Below are 24464 nucleotides of genomic sequence, written 5' to 3'. Positions count from 1 at the left end.
AGGTATTTCTGCGGCCTTTCCAGCTGTTGCAGATGTCTTGCGAGGTACATACTAAACTGGGCATTGTACTCTATAATGGGTCTAATGAGGCATGAGTACAGTGGGATAAATAGGCAAGTACTAGGACAGCTACCCTTGCAGACTATTTTAAGCCTAGTCAATGTCCATTTTGGAGCTCAAAAATTACCCATCTCATTTGGTAATAGACTGGCCTTACCCATCCCATGGTCGATAATTATACATATTATCCCTGATGAAAATATCTGGACCATAACGCAGATAATTTGAAAGGAGCCACACCTGGGCTAGAGCATTTAGGAGCTACCTCTGTTCATCAGTAGTATGGGGCAGGTTCAGGCTACATTTTCTGTTTCTCATCCACAGATTTAAGTTGCACTTGAATATGTACAGGGATGAAAATTGTTTTAATGCGGATGGGGAGTGTGCTCTACAGCAGTGGTATCCTTTTGTGAGATATACAATCCCTTCAAAACATTCTGTTGATGTTGCGGAAGAGGTTTAAATCCCTAAACAGAGCATTTCTGATGCCATTTGAATTGCTGATATGCAGTAATCCATCAGTAATGTAATAAATGTATTTTATAGATGTCTTAGATTTATGCATTGACTAACATAAGTTTTCCTAGTAACTGACTGCAATTCAAGAAATGTTGTTTACTGGCATAACGCAATATTTGTCTATTATTTTCACAAGTAAAACTAATAAATTTAAAGAGTAGATTTGTGATCATATATCTGACATTAGAAGGCAAATCACAACTAACACTTTATTTAAACATGTTATAGAAACAGATGCAACACAATTTTAAATTTGTGGTGTTACCAAGTTATTTTAGAAAGAGAGAGGTGGAGATTTACGCACGAAAACAGAGACTGCAGAGAGAAATATATTAAAAACAGATATCCATCCGGACTTAAATAGCATGAAAAGTTTGAAATCAGTTTTGAAACTGAGACACCTGCATTAACATAAAATACTATTCTAGTAATACTTTAAATATAAGGTTTTATTTTATTGGACTACTGAGTCATGTTGACAAATGAATCTTCAGAATTGATATTATTTCACACCTGATGAGGCACTTCTGAAAGCTGTTGTAAAAGCTTGTTCTTAAATACATTTTACTCTGCTTGGCAGCTTGAGTTGCCTGCTTTTATTCCGTTATAATTTGAACTATACTCATCTTTATCCACTGAGCCTTCTTTTTTGCATGGCCTCCCAAGGATATCAAAGCGACAGTCTGAGAAACATCAACCCCCAATAACAAAGGCAGAGATAAGAAGAGAAATAATTGGTAGGCAGTTGAAGGGAAAACTAAGACAGGGGATCCCTATAGAAACAAGGAAGGTAACAGAGGAGACTCAAATTCTGGAAATGGTAACTCCAAAATCCTAGAATGAGGTGATAGTCATGTCTAAAGATGGGAAAGAGCTATTGCTACTTCCCTCCCACAGATCAATTTCACTGTTACTCTACAATCATAAAACATTTACGTACAGCAAAAACATTAACAGACATGATACCAAGCATAATATACAGAGATCACCATGGATTTGTGGGAGTGAGAGAAAATTTTGGAAACACATCCTTAAGGACTACAGAAAAAAGTATTTACAATATCAAAGTGACAGACAACATTATAAAGACTAAAGAGGTGAGGGAATGAAGACAGGATATTTTGTCAATAGGAATACGTACAATTATGGGTACAAAAAACAGGCAAGAGATGGCAGGAAGTAACAGAAGGAAACTACAAAAGGAGCTGTACTACAGGGAGCAAATAAGTTGGAAGGGAAAACAGAGTGGGGGAAAAAGCCACGTTTAGTGGAATCAAGAACAGCAAACACTATAAACAAAATATAGATTACCAAGGTATAATAAATATACTACAATTACAAAAAACAAGCAGAAGAGATTAAAAACAATTAGGAAAGAAGATTAGAAGACCAAATTACAAAAAGATCAAAAGGAAAAATAAGACTTCCAGATTTTCAAAAAAGTCTGGAAGACTTACGATATCTGCACAGAAATGTTTACACAGGTACTTTTTAAGTACATGTCAGTGGAGACCATCATCATCAGCGTTCTCAAGCTGTGTTGCAGCATTTCTTATTGATTTGTGTTTTATTTATTTATTTTTTTCATCTCCAATGTACACGTGTGCTGTGATTTCTGACAGCCTGCTAGAGGGCTGCCTAGACATCATACAAACCGCATCTCCTTGCAGTTGAAAGCCTGAAGTTGTATGGTCTGAATAGGCGATGCGAAAACATTAATACAAGAGAGCTACTACTTTATTAGAAAATCAAAACTGGGCTGTCTGCTAATTCTTAACCTCTCTCTGAAGTGTTTATAGTAGGGTCATGATAAATCTTATATTTTTTGCATTGTAAAATCAGCAGTAACACTTTTAGAGGAATCGTAACTAATCACCTTAATTGCAGTCTTTCATTGCTGATTGTTACAAGCAAATGTTTTGTATTTCAGTTTGTTTACAGCAATTCATATCCTCCCTGATATTATTTCAGGTACCTGCTGTCTATAATGCACCTTTTGTAGCTATAATTTTCCCTGTTTGAGCTCTACTGCTTATTAAATTTTAAGTGTATACAGTTGGTACTTCTTCTTTCGGCTTTTCTCTTTTAGGGGTTGCCACAGTGGATCATCTGTCTGCTCATGACTGGCAGTGGAGTTTTACAGTGTTGAATTGCCAGCCCGGCACCCAACCTTCCACAGAAGGCACACACACACACGCACTCACGCCTAGGGCCAATTTAGATTGTCCTTTCCACGTACAGCATGTCTTTGGGATGTGGGAGGAAACCGGAGCACCTGGAGGAAACCCACACAACCACAGAGAGGACATGCAGACTCCACACAGAAGGCACCCCAGCCGAGGATCGAACCGGAGAACCTCCTGCTGTGAGGCAGCAACACTAAACGCTGCACCACCCCGGCCGCCCACAGTTGGTACACATAAATGTAAAATCTATAGCCAGTTGTTCTAAGGAACCACAACTAGTCACTTTATTCACAGTTGCTTACCGATGAACCAATTGTTATCTGTCATTAATTTAGCCATTTGGTGTCTATACTGATCTTTTAAGGGAAACTATTTTCAAGATGTAATTCTAGATGCTTTAAACAGATGTGAATTAGAGGATATGTTAAAACAAATATTCCCATTTTAGTATACAAGCTGTGGGGTATACATAAAAATTATGAAAAACGTTAACATACCCATGTGTGCCAACAGTAACACATGAGCAAACTGCTCTATATTAGCTGGTAAAGCCTTGATGGTTCCACTGGCTGCTCTTGTATTAATGGTACCTTCTTGAGAACATTTTCTGAATTAATTAATTTATGAAGAGAAGACTTTAAAGCAGAAGTAATTGATTTTTAGAGAATGTTAGCACAAGCAGTACTGATGAAATTATAAAATGTAAAAAAGGTATAAAAATGAGAAAATCTAATAAAAAAATTGCCACAAGGGCAACAGATAAGTGTCAAGACTTACAACAATAAAAATGTTTGAGAAACATACAAATAAAGGCAAACATTTTACTAAGAACAAAGGATTATAAACTATTGCATATATTGCAACTTTTCAGCTTCAGTAAACAATAACACCAAAGGTGACTTGTAAAAAGAAAAACATGGTACAACACTAAGTAATCAGTAAACTGACAAAATGTTAGTATCACCAGCAAATGTTTCAAAACATTTGATCCAACTAATGAGCACTGGAATACAAAATGTGATTTTGGAAACTCATTTGGTTTCCACTCCACTCAGACTTCCGCGGTGGTGCTGCGGTAGCGTTGTTGCCTCACAGCAAGAGGTTCTCCTGTTTGATTCTCAGTTTGGGAGTGCCTTCTGTGTGGAGTCTGCATGTCCTCCCCATGGTCAAGTGGGCGTTCAAAAGACATGCGTTGAATGGCCGTGCCTTCTTTGAAGGTTGGGCGTCGGGCTGGCAACTCAACACCATAAAATAAAAACCAACTACCAATCATTAGCGGACTGGAGTTCCGCTGTGGCGACCCCTAACTGGAAAAAGCCAAAAGACAAACAACAACATTTGGTTTCCACTCAGTTGGCAACTGCTGCCAGTATTTATCATAACATTACAAGGGGGAGTGGCACTGCCAACATTACAAGGGGGGAGTGGCACTGCCAACATTACAAGGGGGGAGTGGCACTGTTAGCATTACAAGGGGGGAGTGGCACTGTTAGCATTACAAGGGGGGAGTGGCACTGCCAACATTACAAGGGGGGAGTGGCACTGCCAACATTACAAGGGGGGAGTGGCACTGCCAACATTACAAGGGGGGAGTGGCACTGCCAACATTACAAGGGGGGAGTGGCACTGCCAACATTACAAGGGGGGAGTGGCATTGGCAGCATTACAAGGGATACTAGCACTGGTTTTGAAGTAGCAAATATTACAACATACAGGATGAATCTTTCACCATCTCTTAAAGCATAACCCCCACCTGCACTTTATCCTGAAATATTAATAAATTCAGCCACTACTGGTAAAACACCAAAATACACTGTAGTGAAGATGGGGATGTGAACATGACACATATATTGAGTAAAAAATGTATACACTGGGCAACAGATTTTAATATCCTTTAATGTCTTAAACAATAACTCTGACTACACTGTTAGTGACAATATGTTAGGCAAAATGGAAAGGATTGTGGAATACCTTCACTTGTAGGTCATAACACATTACATGCAACTCCATGTTAAAACCCTTCCATAGGAAGCTTTGTGACATTAACAAAGACATCACTTCTCACGGGACACAACAAGGAAAGATTTGAATGAAAGATTTACAGTATACTCGCCTCAATTATATAAAAAGAGTGCAATATTAGAATTTTGAATTATCAGAAACCAGTAAAAGTACCACTGTTCTTAAGCAAGTTCATTCTGTTCTTACAATGGAACTATATGCTTACAAAAGCACACTTATTTAACACTAAGTTGAGACAGCTTTATACAACATATTCTGTAACACATTTCATACTACGAAGATTTTGTTTATGATAAGAGTATTTTCTAAGGATGGATTACATCCGAGTCATAACGCAGCAGTGTTGTTAGCATTAAAATCTCAGACTATAATATTCCTTTTTTAGATGTCTCACTAGTAAAGATATGATTTATCCATGGATAAAAGACCCAATAGTTTTACGAAGGTTTACTACTGCATATTTTCAAGGATATGTTAAGTGCGTGTGACTGCAAGGTACTAGAGCTGGGGTGCTTTATTATTCATACAATAATCATTAAAATAAGGTTGGAAGTTAGACAATGATTTGGAAATAGTCAGTCAATTACCTCACATGTGACACAGGACAACATAAAATTAAAACTACAGGAGTAGATCCATGAACTCAGTGAAGCAAAATGATTTCTTGTTTGGAATCAATAAACTGTTAAATTATAAAATGTTTTATTGTTAGGTGATTTTAAATTATCCTAGAATCAAGTGGACAAATCATACAGCTAGCACTAATTCTGAATATTAAAATAAGCATTCTTTCTTTTCATGGGCTACTAGATCTGGTTAAATGCTATAACTGGGAAATACAAGAACTAGATGCAACTAATTCTGAATCTCTGTTGTCACGGATAATCCATAAGGTATATCAGACTATAATTCAGTTATTTTTGATGTTCACATAGAAACTGTAACAAGATGTAGTCTTAACAAAATGTGATTTTAGTCTGTCAAAAATGCCCTAATAAATAATGACTGATGCTGCGGTAGCGCTGTCACCTCACAGTAAGACATTGTCCTGTTCGATTCTCAGCTAGAGCGTCTTGTGTGTGGAGACATGAGTGAATGGGTGTACCTTCGTTGAAGGTTTGTGCGTCAGGGCCGGCAACTCGGCACGTAAAAATCTACTGCCAATCGTTAGCGGACCGGAGTTCCGCTGTGGCGACCCCTAAACGGGAAAAGCCGAAAGACATAACAACACTAAATGGATTGAGAAATGTGGACTGTGGTTATCCAACCTTACACACTATATTGTCTCAAGTGATTGAATCAATAACATTGAAACCAAACATATTCAAAACCATTTCAAGTTTCTGTACTAGTTAGGTAAGAAACTTTATAAGAAGAGGAAACCTTTCAATTTTATAAAAAAAATCACCTATGCAAAGAAATATAAAAGAAATCAAAACATCCATTTTTTTGAAAACATTAATCACTACTCCTTTACATAAGGAAGGTGGCCAGCTAGAAGTGACACTATAGCCCTATTAGCCTTACATCCATATTAGGAAAGTGTTGAACAATACACAGTAGATCTAATGCACATTGGCAAGACCAGTTTTTCTATGTCTAACATGAATCAAGAGGGGTTCATTAAAAGACAATCGACTCTAATTTAACAGAGTTTTATCATCATGTCACCATGGAACTAGATTACGGGCTAAATGTAGGGGACACGTTTCCTGACATCATAAGCTCTTCATCTGGCAATTCTTCATGCATTTATAAAAGACAAACAGGACACGTGCTGGATCCAATGGATAACTACATAGCAAGATAATAAATCTCAGAGTCTTCATTTGATAAACATGTGGATGACATCTGAATTAGTAACCTGAGACAACTAGGATTAAGGATGGAAATCCTATCACTGACAAATGATGTGTACAATCAATCTATATAAAACCTTTATCCATCCCATCTTAAGTTCCAATAAGGTAGCTTGTGCATATAGTGTAAACAGTTTAACCTATATGGAAAAGTATCCGCATTATATCTATAAATTATTTACTTTACAATACAGATATTACAGAGGTAAATTAATGATTGCACATAAAGACAAAATCTTGCAGGGATCATTAAAATTTGAACTCTTATCAAAATGCTTTGACAAGCAAGATTGTAAATTTCTTTATTTCACTCGTCAAAAACTAATTGAGGAGATGCTTTTTGGCACAGACTATCCCAACTACCTAGAATAAACCAGTCTTAAGATCTCTGCTGTTCTGCTTCCTTGCCCAGTTTTAAGAGGAGTCTTAATAACTGGGTTGAGAATTTACCACTTCAAATCAGTGTTTAATGGCCTTGGAGCCTAAACAATGGAATACAGAACTTATGGATGTTGAAAAAGTGAAGGGGATGTTGAAAAAGTGAAGGGAATGAGGAATGAACTTGGGAAAGCATTTTCTGGGAATGTATGGCATTAACAGAGTTTAGAAAATGCCTTGACACAGATGCTGAGGAATAACTTTACAGGGATGATGCTATGGAGTTGGTAACTAGATTTACAACCGTCAAGACACAGTTAGGCCTTATTATATTTAATATTATTAGCAGCCAAAAAATAGCAATTACATGAAAGTGGAAATTAAAAAAATGAACTAGATGTAAAAAGAAGTGCTGAATATTGTAAAGGAAATACAGATCTAGAATTGATATCATTAAAAGATTAAAGAAGTAATTTTCATAAGAAACACTATTTAGGAACAAAATATTCAAAACAATGCTCAAGTTGTTAATTAAAATTATTAGGTTAACAGAAAAGTATATGGGTATGTTTTAATGAACATGATGGAAACTGTATAATGACAAAGGAAAGTGTTAATGTAATCTTTTTTCATTATTATTAAGAAAGTTCACATTACAAATTAACAAAGTGATGAATAAAGTTGTTAATAAAAAACATACATAATGAGAAATGAAGGCAACAGGTGGAGATTTAAGGGATTCCCAAGTGCTATTCAGTCAAGACATGGAAAAGGTTCACAGATTGTTACTGCTCTAATGACCATTAGGGCCCTTACAAGCCTAGCTGAACACCCCAAACCATTTGGGTCCCAAGTATCATGGGCAACTACAAACGGAAGCATGATAGTAGGCAGGTAACAAAAATATCTGTAAGAAAGGTGTTAGGATAATACTTTTCTTATTGAAGGCCTTTATACACAAGGGACACTGGGCCCAGACTGGCGTAAATTTATCCCACCCAACTGCCAAAGCATAGTTTGAAAAGGATGAGATGCTACTTCATAGCATTGGGATCCTTTGGGACACCCATCTGTCTCTCCAGCAAATCCTGTTTATGTCAAGCGAATTTCAGATTCCTGGATCTAGGGTTTCTGGTGAGGTCTATTTTGCACATGTGCAACAGATCCAAGAGTGCTAGGTCAGAGGAAGCCCTGTAAGCCACGCAAAGATCCCTGCAAAGTACCGTGCAAGAGACTGAATATAAGAGATCAATGTAGGGCAGGGAATTCATGCTCTGAATTCTCCTGGTGAGAAATCTTTGGGGGCATTCTGCCTGTTAGATACATGCCAAAGGGGGCACTGTACTCAATGATAGGTCTGATAAAGGCTGAGTAGAGCGGTACTATATTTTCCTTGGACCTGGATGCCATATCCTTCCCTATAAGTTGGGCGACCTTGAATATTTTTTTACCATCTTAGTTATATGCTGGCAAAAGGGCAGATTGTTGTCTACATATGTTCTCATATCCTTTACTACTGGGTCAACTCTTAGGGGTGTTTTATCGATGGCGTAATTATCGGGTTCCTAGGAGTTCAATGAAATTTTCCCTGGGGAAAGAAGTCGCTTGACCGCTTCGTTGTTTTGCCGGGCTGTTCAGCGAACTTTTTCCCTAGGAAAGAAGTTGCTTGACCGCTTCGTTGTTTTGCCGTGTTCTGAAGTGTAGTGTGGTCCCTTGTCCAGTATAACTCCCGAGCGTGATTGTGCAACAGTTACTGACTTTAGGGTTAGGGTGCGGATTAAGGCAAGTGCATATGTATGAAAGTGTTTACTGTTGTATATTTTATGTTAAATGTATGGTTGAGTTCCATGTGTATGTGTTTTCAGTTGTTTACTTTTGTTTTGGGGGGGTAGAGATAGGGTTACGGTAAGTGTGTATGTGTTTGGAGCTATTTATGTGAATGTGTGAGAGTTACTGACCTTAGGGTTAGGGTGAGGGTTAAGGCAAGTGCATATGGTTTAAAATGTTTATTTATGTGCATATGTGTATTTAGTTGTTTACTGTTTTTTGGGGGGGGTATAATTAGGATTGGGTATGTGTGCATGTGTTTGGAAGTGTGTAATGTGTTTTTTTTTTTTTTGCGGGGGTTGGAACAGCGATTTCTTTCCCTAGGAAAGAAATCGCTGTTCTTCAGATTTGACATTTTCTGCTTTCGCTGAAAATGTGTCGATGTAACATCATTCGCTGTTTTAAGCGTTCGATGTTGCAATATAGACCCGTAATTATCTTAGGTTAACGGTTTCCCAAAGGGCATTATAATACATTTTGACATTGAGTTTTAGACTACAGCTTTGGCACCAGTCATTTGTCAACGTTAAACCCTCTTATAAGATATCAGTGTCTTGGGGGAATCTATAATGGCTCCCAATTTACAGTCATCGTGAACATAGTGAGCCAGAGGTCTTGAACGTTAGCCCTGACTTCTGAGAAGAAGATAACAAACAGAAGCAGGCTCAGCACAGAGTCCTAGCATACTCTGTTGGGGACCAGCCTCTGGGTGGAGGTAATCACATATTCAGACTTCTTGGGTCGTCTGTGAGCCAGAAAGCAATTCAGCGAATTAAAGGGGGATTTATGCCTCGCACAGAGAGCTTGTCAACAATGCCAGAGTACAATGTCCGAGTGGGGTATTGTATCGAATGCCTTTGGTCAGGTCAAAATAAGCAGTATGCACCGTTTCATCCTCGTCCATTGCCTTGGTGACGCTCTCAAAGAAGTTTATCAGGTTAAGTAGGCATGACCTTCCCTTAACAAACCAGGATGGATCCAGTGCATGTAGGCTGCCAATGTCATTCTTTATCACTGTCATGATAATTTGTTCCATGGCTTGTTTCAAAGCTGTAAATGAAGAGCAAGTCAAGAGGTCCTGATAAGTTGAGGTTTAGACTGTTCAGGAGGCACCAGAGGATGTTGCTGGTACCCATAGAAAGGTGTTCTTGGTTTTAGCAAATGCTGCCAGCACGTGGTCCCAGCTAATAACTGGGAGAAGTATACTGGAGGAGATTTCATCTGATGGAGTTGGGGGGGGGGTATAATACAAGCTGAATTTATCTGCCAGTAGATTTGCTATGCCATCTTGATCAGTGAAGACGGTACCATTCACCACCAGTTCAGCAGAATGATGTGTGTTATCTTTAAGATTCTGGACATAGCTAAAGAAAGTCTTGTGATTGAGGACAATCTTAACCTCACCAAGTTGGCCTTGCTGGACTTAATTAGACCTTTTAGTTTCCTGTCTAGTTGTGTAAGAAAGCAACTGTCTTTAAGGAAGTTGCTCTTCCGAGATGAGTTTTCTTCTATACCCTGTTTAGGTGAAGACTCCACCAGTGGGTTTTTGGGTTTACTTCTAGCACATATGGTAGCCTATATGCAGCCATTTACCTGTTTGTATAAAGACTCTGTGAAGAATTGTGCATAGGTAGCTTTGGTCTCGGGGTTAGGGGAAGCTGTGAATTTCAAAAGCTGTCACTTAATAGGAAATAATTGTTCTCACCTGTTACCAGTTTAGCTGTTTTTTTCTGGTTTGTATGGGGGGGGGGGGGGTAATGCTCTTCCATGTTGTTTGAATACCAGATCCAATACAATTAATCCTGACTGAAAATATTTTTTCTCAATTGATCCAGTGGCTACAATGGGAATAAAAAAAATGTTTGATATTACAAAGTTATGAAGCAGATGAAGAAAGCTGAAAAAAATTAAGGAGTCCTAACAATAACTTTTAAATAACCAGCGCACATAAAAAAAATGGTAGGATGCATGCAAAATGATGAGGGAGGCAACTAAAAAGTCTCCACGAACACTTTTTATACTTCAACTAAAACTGGGGGACATATTCTGAGACAGAAAGTAGGCAGAATCCAGGAAAGAGGAATTTTGCTGCACATCATTTGGGAGTGCAGTGCTTTATCAAATGTTCAGAACTTAAAAAGTTGTTAAATGAAAATATACAGCTCAGTAGTATGTTGCGTCTTACAGGCAGGAGATCTAAGTATGGTTATCCTGGTATAAAAAAAAAGCTGGTGGGGTTCCATCACTGGAAATGTAGGGAGGCTCCAAGTATGGGAGAACAAGGTCTTGTTGTCATAGGTAGTGAAAAGAAAAAGGACACGTGTTAGCAGGGCAAAAAGTAGGGCCTTCCTAACCAATGGAACTTATGTGGAAAGCCAGGGGCATGTCCAAGAAGAAGAGATACTGAAGGACGAACAGACAGGATTGTGGTGGTATTAAGGGCAATACTCCTGCTTCACAAAAAAGAAGTCTGGATAAAATTACATAAGGAATATACGGAAAGGGAAAGCCTTCTTTGCCGGCAAAAAGGAAAGGCTAAATTGCAGCCCTAAGTGAGGATCCAGACATATGTTTAAGGACTCTGATAAATTTAGCTTCCTTGACGAATGTATTTCTAATAGTGAAGGTCAGTGCAGTATCAGTCAAGATCAATAAAATATTTTTAGAGTAATCAACTGTTTATGTATTACACTGTGTGAACATCTTAAAACAAAGAAATTAATTTGACTTTCAAAATTTGTCAGTTGCTAAATAATTGTTAAAAGAAAAAAAAAAAAAAAAAAAATCAGAAAAAAATAAATAAATAAAGAAGTGAGGTAATTTAATTAAAACAAAGAAACTCTGTATACAGCTTTTGACCAGTGCTTCTTTGAATTTCTTCTTACATTCCTACAGTTTCCAAGTTCCTAACAGGGTGGGAAATACTATCCAATGCTGCTAAAGCGATGATAGTGAAGGAGTTTTCAGTACTGCAAAGGGAAAAGGGAGGAAACTCTCCTTAGAGGGGAAGTGGATTGTTCAAGTTAAATGTTTCCTAGTAAGGAGCAACATACCTCCTGTATATATTTAAATCAGTTCTTTCAGTAGAAAGGTTGATCTAGATGCTACTAGCAATCACTTTGCCTTTTGCTGTTCTCATTTGATGTTGGGCAATTAATGAATTTTGCTATTTTATTTTCTGCAATTTGGATGATTTTAGTATTTCTGGGGGGACATGGGTGAAATACGAGCAAGTCCGCATTCAGTTCTTGGGAAATGTACATTAGCAATAACGGTTTCTTTGAGTTCAGAAGTAGGTGTGAAAACTTGTAAGCAACATTCAATTGAATTTTGTAGGTGAGAAAACGTGTAAACAACATTCAAATGAAATTTGATTGGTTTTCAATGTGAAAGTGAAAGGATAAAAGTTCATCTAACAATGTCTAGATATTTTTGCTGATTATCTTGAGTAAGGGGTATGTCAACAAGATCCAAGATAGTTAGTTTTCGGCTGTGTTATTTTTTGCTGTGTTCCAAAAGCATTAATGTGTTTCTGGATGTACTGATCAAGATTGTTGTTATATACTCCGTTCAAATTGTTTAGAAATCAGACAGTCATTCTGTAAACTTGTATGCAGTCTGTTGCAATTTGGATAAAGAAGATAATTATATCAAGTACACAATTGAGGTGTTGTAAATCTCATGTGAAACCATTTATAAATAAAAACAAAATTTTGAACAACTACACTGCGTGGTACATCAAAGGGAGTGGTTCCCAAGTCAGAGACGTAGTTTTCCCTAAAAGTTTTGTTAGATAGATTTTCTTTGAAACCACTAGATGACCAAGGCAGAAACCAGACTGGTTTCATTTTTGAAGGAGAATATTATAACACATTGAAGGCCTTTTTAGGTCAAGAAAAATAAGCTCCTGTAACTGCACCACAGTACATATTCCCTTATAGAAATGTTTATTACTGTATATATAATGTAATTCATGTGCTACAGTTGGACTAAACCCATATCGTCTATCTCTGAGAATATTATATGTTTGTGCATAAAGTATGTAATCTAAAGATTTTTTGCCAATGGACAGACAATAGCAACTTTGGGAAAAAGCTAATCAGTGCCTAGAATTTCATGGCCACCCAGAAACATTTAGGTATCTCAAGGTACACTGCTTGGTGCAGTAATACATAGGTAATTATTGCCTTATTGGTAGATATCCCTGCTTTACACTTCAGGATTTCATACTGTTGGAAGTTTAAGAGAATATGTCGGTGTTTCTTCCATGTACACCATTGCTTTCTCTCAATCTTTAAATATCCCAAGTACAGTAGGTGTCATCCACACGACAGAACAGCCCTTTATGTCTTGGAAGAGGTTAATCAAACTGTTCAAAGACAGAAAGGTGGTGGTTTGGATTAGTACAACTGTAGACAGGTGACCAATTTCAAGTCAGTATAGTAAAGTTAGAATCGTGAATGTTCTGGAGAACTGGATGTTTAAGTAATAAAGAAAAGTAGGCCGAATGTTCTGGAGAACTGGATGTTTAAGTAATAAAGAAAAGTAGGCCGACTCTCCTAAAGAATGTAGATTTATACTTACCAGAGGCTAAAAAAGCAACACCATAGTATTAAGGGTTCTAATATATAGATATACTAAAAATACGCCAAACACAAAATCCACCAAGGCAGCTCAGAACAGAGTAATTCACCAGCAACCGGAATATTAGCATAAAAAACCTTTTAATCGCTTTTGTCTATACTGACTTCATCAGAACAACCAAAAAGAAAATGCAGTCATCTTTATATACATAAAATTAAAGTAAATAAGCCAAATAATTAAAACCACAAATCGCCAGCAAAACACAGATGTAGTCCACACCACAGTGCAATCCGATACTCGAGACCAGGTTCACCAAACACGTATTTATTCACCACAGAACAAATGACCATAACATTAACGCCTTTGTTGAAACAAACACATTGCGTTTTCGTTCAAAATAGACTTCATCAGAAAAGACCAGTGCATCCAAACTGTCCTATTAAATATGCTCAACAATTACGTTCAAAATAGACTTCATCAGAAAAGACCAGTGCATCCAAACTGTCCTATTAAATATGCTCAACAATTAAATCTTAATTACATTCATTAAAAACCAATTAGTTTAATTTAAAGCCAAATAATTAACCAATTAAGATCATTTACTAACTGCATAAAGTACAAATACTAATGTTACACATAAAAGTGTAAAAGCTTTACTCTAAACTAATACTTTCCTACTTTTGTATTTTTAATATTTGATTTTTTTTTTTAAATTATATTAATGGTATTTAAACCTGATAAAACATATCACCCAATTTTAATTGCCATAGGGTTTCTCTGTTCAACTTTTTGTCTGCAGTTCCTCACACAAGATATTTTGGTACTTGTTCCAAAACTGCAAATGAGAACTTTTTGTTTCCATGGCATGTCATTTTATGCTGATACAGAGCATTGCTTGTATCCTCTTTATTGCATAGACATGTTCTTTGATCCTCTTTTGTAAGCTTCTAACAGATAAGCCTGTGTAAAAACAATCATATTGTGTGCAAACAGCATTGTAAACAATTCCCTCAGAGTTAAAGTTAAAAACCCACAAACAGCTACGGACCTATCCAAATGCTTTAAAGAAATAAAAAGAAACTTCTAAAAAAATGAATCTACAAATAGAACAAAATCCACATTTATACATACCCTTATTTCTATCTGACAACATCCCCGCAGGTAAAATTTTACTAGAGTCATTCTGTAAAGGGCTTTTGATATTATTATTATTATTATTATTCCAAAACACAAATTTAGGAGTGGTTCCTACAGCTTTGGTCAACTACCCGCTCTTCCTAAGGCTGGAACAAATATCATTACTGTCTACAGTCGTGTCTAAACAACAACCAATAGAAAAGTCTGTAGTCTCAGAGTGACTACCTACGTTCGTCATAGAACTAGTCAAAATTGATGTAAAATAAGAATTTCGTTTTGATCTGATCTCTAACGCTACCTTTGTTAAATGTTCCTTGTATAGCCTCTGTCAATATGCTTTTTAAGCTATTTAAACTGAACTTCCTTTTCAAAATCGGTCCGCTAATCAAATGGAAAGAATGCTCCAGACTAACTGAAACCTCTAATCTTGGATCAACAGCTCTGGTCAATACACTAAAAAAGACCGATTCATTTAGTTCTGACAAAGACGATCAGGTTACTATCGTTCAGAACTACAACTGTTCAAATCTTGACTCAGGTTGTTGTTGGGTCTTTCGGCTTTTCCCGGTTAGGGGTCGCCACAGCGGAACTCCGGACCGCTAATGATTGGCAGTAGATTTTTACGTGCCGAGATGCCGGCCCTGACGCACAACCTTCAACGAAGGTACGCCCATTCACGCATGTCTCCCCAAAGAAGACGCTCTAGCTGAGAATCGAACAGGACAACGTCTTACTGTGAGGCGACAACACTTCAGGTGAGAAGCATTATTTCAAAGATATTGCCAGCATACTCTATGCCAATTACGATCTTTTTCTGTTTTCTATGGTCAGATTGATGAAATTACGTATGGAATTTAAGAACACTTTAACCACTTTAGAAAAATTATTTAAAAAGTATCGGATATCTGTTACAGAGAATGAATATTCTGAGAAATGTTTGAATCTGCAAATAGTTCCGAAGGGGGTGCACTTTTTTAGATGTCCTAATGGCGTAACACGAATTCTTTTTATAAGACTCTGGTGCATTTTTTTTAATAATGCTGGCTTACAGTTATGATTTTATGGGAAAGAAATAACCATATAGCTGGGGTCTGTCAAAACATTCTTAAGTCGCACCATTTAAGGCACCTACCTATAATAATAACTACCAAAATATTACAAGTGGTTGAACAATTTGAAAAATTAGTAGCTGATAAGGGACATGAAGCATCCAAAAATAACACAGGCAACACTTTTACCTGTTTTTTGCCCAAAGAAAAAAGACTTAATAGCTCTGCATTAACTGAATTCACCTTAACTTATTTATTTATTGACATTTGTTAACCGGGTTAGTCCAGTTGGGGTACAAGCCCGTTTTAAGTGGAGACCCGAGGAGAAAAGCCCCAGTTACAAAAATAGTTTACGGTACAATAAAAAGTCACACTCCAGGATAGTACAATTAAAAATACAGTAGGTCAAGAATCCAGGTGTAAAAAACAGGCCCATAATAAAATACAAATGGCACTGTACAAAAAATACAAACACAGACAGCAGAATTTAGGCTTTCAATAATGTGAGGTTGACTGTACTAGTTAAATAATTATTGGGTTAGTAAGTGAAATAGGCAAAGCCTAGTATAAAACACATATGTGATGGGAATGAAATACAAGGGTATGGAGAGGTTAGGTAGTGGCAGAGGCAAGTTTTGGTGTTAAGTAGATGAAGTTTTCCTTTTTGAAGTGTAATGGAGCAAATGTGTAAAGGAAGTTTATTCCAAGCTTAAGCAGAGATGCTGACAAAAATTCCTTTTTCTAACAAGTGACATCACAAGTTTTGGCAGATTGGGTTCAACAAGAAGGAAATGATGTCAACAGTGAAACTGAGTCGGCAGTGTTCACTGAAGGAGCCTCTGCTTTATCGTCTGAGAAACCATCGGACTTTGATGAACTACCATTATATTCTCCAAACTGAACTATTGTTCAAGGAGTCCCTTTAGGAGCACATCCAAAAGATCTACAACGTTCGAGGGCAGAAATAAATGGGACTATACAAAAAATTACCACCCGGGCCAGAAGCAGAATGATTCCCATTATGGAAATTCAGTAAGTAACGACATTCAAGCATTTAACTTGACTGCAAAGACTTTTACTGAGCAACATTTAAAAGTTTTAAAATTAGGACTCAATTTTGTACCTACACAAGTTTGATTTGAGTAGAACATTGTTGCAATTAATCTCAAAATTAAACTTGTGTTATATTTCTAGCAGTGTTAATAGAGAAACAACTTTATTTAAGAAACCAAGTACTTTGAATCCAGTTCCAAACAACACATTAAAAGTTTGAGAAAGCCTTTGAAAATGATCTTCGAAAATTAGTTAATAGCAGATCTAATAAAACTTTTTAAAATTTCTCTGAAGTGAACAAAAGGCGTTAAATGAAATATGAAAAATGGCTGACATTAGGTTTATGAAAGCCGACAAGGGTGGGGAAGTAGCTGTAATGTCTAATAATGACCATCTGATCCAAATGGAAAAAATGTTGAATAATGAAAGAGACTATCTTACTGTTTCTTCTTTACAGGTTACCAAAAGCTTTCAACAGGTGTATTGGTTGTTATACGAGTTTTTAATGGATGGTTTAATTAGTTTTGATGTTTATCATTTTATGAAGGTTGATCAGCCTGTTCTTCGAATACTCTTTGCAATACCAAAAATCCATAATGATCCTGTTCGCCCACCCTTTCGGCCGACAGTTTCACCCCCCAATTATATTACCGAGGGGATTTATCTGTTCTTAGATTACAAATTAAACCCGGAGTTCCAAAATAGGAGTTCATATATAAGGGATTCATGAGATTTGTTAGAGAAAGGTAAAAACTTTGAAAGGGCCTATTTTTTTCCAAATAGATGTTGATTTTTACAACCGATGTTTGTTCACTTTTTACTTGCATTGCCATGAGTTCGGAATAGATTATGTTAGAAATTATTTAATAAAGAATATAAAGAATGAATTATTCACTAATGAAGATATTTGCTTTGTAGTCTTTTTAATATTTTGCCGACTGACAACTTATTTTGTTTAATAAGAAAATTTATAAGCAGATTAGAGGAGTGGCTATGGGGTCAGCATTAGTCCCTGTGTTTGCCAATCTTGTATTAGGATGGTGGGAACAAGTGGTTTTAGATCTGTTAAAAATTATATAATATAGTGTTTTATTACACAGGTTCATAGGTAGGTACTAGGCTATCGGCCCAAGGGCCTATGTAACCCTAGCCAGTGAGGTTCCATAGCTTACGGTTTGCAGATGATTTGATCTTTATTATGAAAGGTAATAAAAAAAAGAGACTGTTATTGCCTTTTTAAATTATTTAAATACCAAGTCTGTTTTTCTACAGTTTACATTGGGAGACTTAGGGGTACAAGTCAATTTCCTAGGTGTTTGTATTTATTGGAATGGTTTGGAAAGCAAATTTGGTAGTAATATTTATAGGAAAGATACTTTTACCGACCACTACCTTCATTTTAACAGTAGCCATCCACCTTTTATCAAGAGAAATATTCCTAGAGGACAATTTTTAAGGAATGAACGAATGATCACCAGTGATAGTGATTTTGAAAAAGAAGTTCAGTTTATAATATCAATGTTTGTTGCTAGAGGCTATAAAAAAGAACATTTAATACAGGTAGTGTTAGACATCAAATCAAAAAGAAATTCTTGTTTTACACCAATGTTGACAAACATAGGTAGTCAGTCTAATACAGACTTTTCTATTGCTTGTTCTTTAGACACGACTGTAGACTAATTATATTTGTGCCATCATTAGGAAGAACTGGAGCATTATAGAAGGCAATGCAGAGCTGACCAAAGCTGTAGGAACCATTCCTAAATTTGTGTTTAGCAATAATAATAATTATTACATCAAAAGACTTAATGACTCTAGTAAAATTTCACCTTTGGGGATGTTCATTTTAGAAGGTCCTTTTGTTTCTGTAAGACATTTGGATAGGTCCATAGCCGTTTGCGGGGTTTTTAACTAACTCTGAGGGAATTTTTATACTACTGTTTGCACACAATGTGATTGTTTTTACATAGGCATGTCTGTTAGAAGCTTACAAAAAAGGATCAAAGAACACCTCTATGCAATAAACAGAAAGGATACAAACAATGCTCTATACAAGCATAAAATGATGTGCCACGAAAATAAAAAGTTTTTGCTTGCAATTTTGGAACAAGTACTAAAAGATCTAGAGGGGGACTACAGAACAAAAGTTGAACAGAGAAAAACCCTATGGCAATTAAAATTGGGGGCAGTAATTTTACCAGGTGTAAATGATACCATTAATGTAACATGTTTTTTAAAAAATCAAAGACTAAAAATACAAAAGTAGGAAAGTATTAGTTTAGGGTAAAGCTTTTACACTTATGTGTAACATTAGTATTTGTACTTGGTTTATACAATTAGTAAATGAGAATCTTAACTGGTTAATTATTTGATGGTTTATTTAGTTTTATGTATACAAGATGGCTGCATTTTCTTTTTGATTGTTCTGATGAAGTCAGTACAGACGAAAGCAAATAAAGGTTTTTATGCCAATATTCCGGTTGCTAGTGAATTACTCTGTTTTGAGTAGCCTTGGTGGATTTTGTGTTTGGAATACTACAAATATGCTTGTTAAAGGAGATTTTTTTTTTGTATCCATGAAAAAACACACCTAAATTAAACATCAAATGCAATAAATTCACATTTTTCCCTAATCTGCAACCTCATTCCCAGAAGTTAGTCTGCCTAGTCATTGGCAGAGAGTGCAGGGTAGACACATACAAAGATGGTGTTTGTCTGTGTGTGTGTGTGTGGGGGGGGGGGATTCATTAGTCTTAACTACTGTAAGCAAAAAAGAAGAGGCAGCTGCAAACGTGAATAACTATAAACACTGGTGGCCTCTGTCCAAAACTGTGTCAACCCCACACTGATTAGTACATCCAGGAGGGAATGGTTGATATCAGCTAGGAATTCAGCAATGTCTTCCTTTTTGTACTACTAAAATAAAGTAGAGTGGGTCAGCCTTGTGGTTCCCTCAGTTTCATACTTAGGCCATGGGGTTGCCCTTTTAGTGCACTCATTTCTTGTAGGAAAAGATACGAAGTTATGAAGTAGAACTTTCACAGCCATCACATTGCTGTGATGGGATTGTTTGGTCTGTGCACAAGTGAATTCCCTACCTAGTGATATCAACAGGAAATACATCTTAACAATGAACACCTAGTCCACTGGCTCTGAATGTCCCCATATCAGGCATTCCCAGGGCATCTCAATGTCAGCAAAGGATCCCACTGTAGTCAATGGGCTCTACGTGTCCACAACTTCCCTACAAGACATTTCTGTGGGTAACCACGCCAGCAAAGGATTTGTTGCATTTTCTGTTAAAACTAAGCTAATTAACTACTTACATACAAGAGTAACACTGATCAAACTATGGTCAACTATCTCCTAACAAACAGGTTAGTCTGAAAACCATAGCTATACGTATGATGGTTATCCAACAAAAGATATAAAATCATCTCTGCATTCCATCACCATGGTCAGATACACAGTCCCTTCACAAGGTTTTCAGACTGGCAGAACAGAGTACTCTATACAGCAAAAATGTTCATATTTATTAATTGTCATATTACATGCTTAAACCTATTCAGCATCATGGCAGATTTGGAGAATATCCTGATGCTGAGTGGGTGCAAGGCAGCAAAATTAATCCTGGACAGGAGAAAAGTCAACATCCAAAAACACACACTCACAGCATGCCCACCTACACAGAATTTGGAAGAGTATCAGTTTAACTACAGCATATCTTTGGGATGGGGAGGAAAGCAGAATGTCTGGTTAAAATCCATGCAAATAAGGAGGGGAGGGGGGGGGGTATGCAGACTCTTTACAGAAGGCATGCCAAAGAACAGAACTGGTGAACCAAGTGGTGTGAGGCAACAGTGATATCTACTACACTACTGTGCCCCACTTTTCACTTCTAAACATCACAATATTTTATGCTCATTTCCATTGTATTCAATCATTCAAACACAAAAGTACTTCTAAACAAACTAGTATGTTTACATGTTAAAGACTTCATACAACTCCAAGCACTTACAAAAGTTGTTACAAAAACAATATAACAATAAACACAAATGTAAATTCCCAAACCTACTTTAGACATGTTTTATGGATATAACAGACAAAAAAATAAAGGTTTGCACAAAGTACATGTGTTAAGCAAGTGACATGTCCAAACAAACCAACCAATACAAACACATCTTATCAGAGGAATAGCTATATACCTGTTTTTGTACTGATAGCTTTACAACCATACCATTTAATGTGTTCACATGTTTGTGATATTCAACTGCTGTCCCCAGTTCAGAAATCTACACATCCCATTCTATTACTTACCAACTTTACAGTCAGGGTTTTCAAAGAAAGTCTCTCTCTATTATCTACAAAAAGTAAACATTTTTTATTTATTTATCCCTTGCAGACAGGATTAGTCCCCTCTTTTCAGAGGGGACAAGGTGGTGGTCATACTAGTAGGGGAAATGTGACCAGGGCATCAGGAAATTTCCCCTACTTTTTTGATAGGTACCACCAAGACAGGCAGATAGAGCCTCAGCCTAGTATACAGATATTTAACCATAAATTCCTTATGTACATTACAATGGAAACATTAAGAATGCACCATTACAGTATAGCTGACTATATGCATAGCACTTTTCTTGCGATACAAAAGCAGGAAGAAATCATAATGTTCATGTGTGCAAATCAAGGCCGATGCACATCACCTCTATAATCCAGGACTGACTACCAAGACCTGCGCAGTACTGGCGAATCCTCCAAATGCAGGAGATGCACTATAAATATGCTTTCAAAAAGAAGAGTGTGACACATTCCACAACAGATGCATGCTCTCTGCTGGGGCATGCTGTAGGGCCACCTCAATCTTGACATCAGAACACTGCAGTGTAACAGTTGATGTCTTAAGTGTCAAGAAGCAAAGGTGCATAGCTAAGCACAATCTAAGTATACAGGCCAGGGTATATGGTCAGATACCACTATATCCTATCTGTTCCTGAAATATACATTAGATCAAGTTCAGGGGAAATAGCACACTTTGGTAACCCAAAGACTGATCGGGGCACCACAAACAGCTGATAGTCAGCTGTCTGAGGAGCAAATTAACAGGTAGATGAAACTGTACGCTATTAAATAAAATATCCTACAATTTAACCAAAAGCCCTGGCAAGGGAATTTAACCAAAAGCTCTGGCAAGGGATTTAGCAGATGCATACTGTATTTCTTCTCAGATCGTTTTCCTTAGACCTGCCACTTAAGATGTAAATATTTCTGGTCACATGAAAATCAGATGTGATATCCTGAAACTTAAGAGTTTCTTTGGTGGGAGTGTTAACTTATTGGGGGGGGGGGGGGGGAGAGACCACATATGTTTACAATTCTGATTATCCGGATTGCATCACTGGCATGGGGTAAACCTGAAATAAGAAAAAAAATGTTATTTGGTAACATTCAGACACTGCGGGAAAAGGAGCTTTATGGTCGTCTCATCTACTACAGGACCCCAAAATACGGACGGCAGTTGCATAGTAATCATCAATTACAGACTATAAAGAATAGTAATTAAACACAAATTGCTGGTCCTCTCAAACAAGTGGGACCGTTAATTGTCAGTTCATATATCCCTATAGAACGTCGTTGCATAAAATTATACTTGCGTACTATGAACTGAAAAAGTGACAGCTGTCCTCACACTTATTTGTCATGCTTACAAGACCTGTGAAATAAGGAGATGGTGGTGATTTCAGTTCCAAAACTTGTCAGATTTAAAAATAAACAGGGAAGTGCATAGAGAATAAGGTACACGTCTGTATTATTCATCTAATACAAGTCCCAAGTCAGTAAGACCCACCCAGTGCAGGCCCTGCTACGTCTACAGTCTTTGGACCCAACCCCCACCCAATCATAATCCCAAAGACTAGCTACGTTTACATTATACAAAATATTAGTAAATGTTCCTTAGCTAACACGCTATTCCTAAAAGATTTCCCCCGCTAATTCAGAACCACAGCAATAGCATGCCCTCCCAAGCAAGCAGCTGTAATTGTATTATATTATACACTCTAGTAGATCCAATTTCTCACAAATCTGACACTTATTAAAATATCTATAGAACTCCCTGCTAATATAATATTGTATTACTACTGTAATACTACATAGTTCCTTAATGAGGGGAACGGGCAAGTGGTCTCTCAGGATAATAACGAAAATTGGGTGGGGGGGGGGGGGACAGTCCACTGCATTCAAGCTTTTTTTTAATCCAACCGAAGTTGCTCTCTCCATTCTTCTGCATCATTTGCTGTCATCCCGTATTCCCTGAAATAAACGTTTTTAAAACATTCTTGACACCCCAAATAAACCGGCCAGAAATTCTGGATTGACCTTGGCCGCTACTGGGGATTGTAGTCTTCTCAATGTGGCAAAAGACACATATCCAAAATTCCCACGACGACAGCAAAGACCTCATTTCCCATAAGGAGACTGGAAGCCACCTTTGATGCATATACTTACTAGCACCAAAGGTGGCGCTGGTGATTCAGTATCACCACTGGCCCTTACCTCCACGGTTACTCCTCTTCTTGGATTTCGGCATTTTCGGAATGTGAAAATTGCAATATGCTAAAAATCAGCCAATCGAAGAACACTTTTTACTATAACGTCTTTCAGGAACGAGATGCAAGTCTCCCAACGGTAAAGTTAAGAAATGCTGATGGTAAGAATAAGAGAAAATTCCTCGGAATGCCTGGATACAGAATCGATACATTTTTCCCCTCTTAAACCAGGGCTGAAGGAAGTGGTAGGGTTCACTGGTTTATATAGGGCTGCCGCGGCTGTGACACCGGCCTAGTCCGTGATGTTGATATACGTCACTAGCTGTTCTGAACTGTACCAATCAAGTGGGGAGTGCGACACAAGCGGGGCGGAAACTGTCTAGAACTGTCAGACTGAGAGCTGCTCTCTGTGGTACTCTTGTGTTGTTTTGCCGGTGGCTAATGATATGCGTTGTTGCTTGTCAAGCTCATCAGTGTACCTCAGGTAGTTGCCGCTTGTCAAGCCCAGCAGTGTACCTCAGTTACAGCAGTGTGTCTGTTGCTAGCAGACACTATTTAGCAGCACTTACTAAAACACTGAAGCGTTTAAAACAATTACGAAACATAACTGGAGTGGGTATTTCCCGTTTATTGATTATAAACTATTGTTATAGTTCTCTGCTTGTGTGGTTTTGGATAAGTACGGTTTGAAGGGTAACTTCTGGAGGGGAGAGCAGCTAATTATTGTTAAGCAATCAGTGTCTTATATTACCACAGGCAACGACTGCAGGCATAAATATCGCATATAATTTCATGAAGAACAAATCATTTAATGCTGCATTTGACACTTTCTAACCTAGGAGATAGGATCATAGGCGGTTACTAGGCTAATTGCTCTGGGGCTCTTACAAGCATTGCAAAGAGTTCATCCTCAAAAAAGAAACCTCAAGTCAGCACTTGTCTCCTCTGTCAAGGAGGGCCACAGATGGAACCCCTTGGACAAATTTTGATTTCCAATCCACTCATCAGGGTTGTACTTGAAGAGGGTCAGCTAGATACTCTGTTCCAGAGACGGGTAGTCTCAGGGAGACAAACCTGCCTCTCCAGCAGGTTATGTTCATCATCATCTTCTTTCGGCTGTTCCCGTTAGGGGTCGCCACAGCGGATATTCCGTTTCCATTTCTTCCTGTCCTCTGCATCATGCTCTTTCACACCAACTGCCTGCATGTCCTTTCTCACCACATCCATAAACCTTATCTTAGGCCA

General features: G+C 37.5%; 1 protein-coding gene across 2 annotated transcripts in view; it reads right to left on the bottom strand.

The window, feature by feature from the left end:
• IFRD1 (interferon related developmental regulator 1) overlaps positions 1-23466 on the bottom strand; it is a 579560-nt gene extending 556094 nt beyond the window's left edge. For both annotated transcript variants that reach the window (XM_044088679.1, XM_044088680.1), the window contains exon 1: positions 23227-23466. In XM_044088679.1, coding sequence (XP_043944614.1) covers positions 23227-23260 — 34 coding nt within the window. In that variant the 5' untranslated portion in view covers positions 23261-23466. The remainder of the gene's footprint in view (positions 1-23226) is intronic.
• Between the last annotated feature and the right edge of the window lie 998 nt (positions 23467-24464).

Source organism: Protopterus annectens, chromosome 11.part0, assembly GCF_019279795.1.
Source record: "Protopterus annectens isolate FY-2018-M chromosome 11.part0, PAN1.0, whole genome shotgun sequence".
In the NCBI taxonomy this organism is placed as follows: domain Eukaryota; kingdom Metazoa; phylum Chordata; order Ceratodontiformes; family Protopteridae; genus Protopterus; species Protopterus annectens.
The sequence above is the reverse complement of the archived record's forward strand: the minus strand, read 5'-3'. Positions and strand labels throughout refer to the sequence as shown.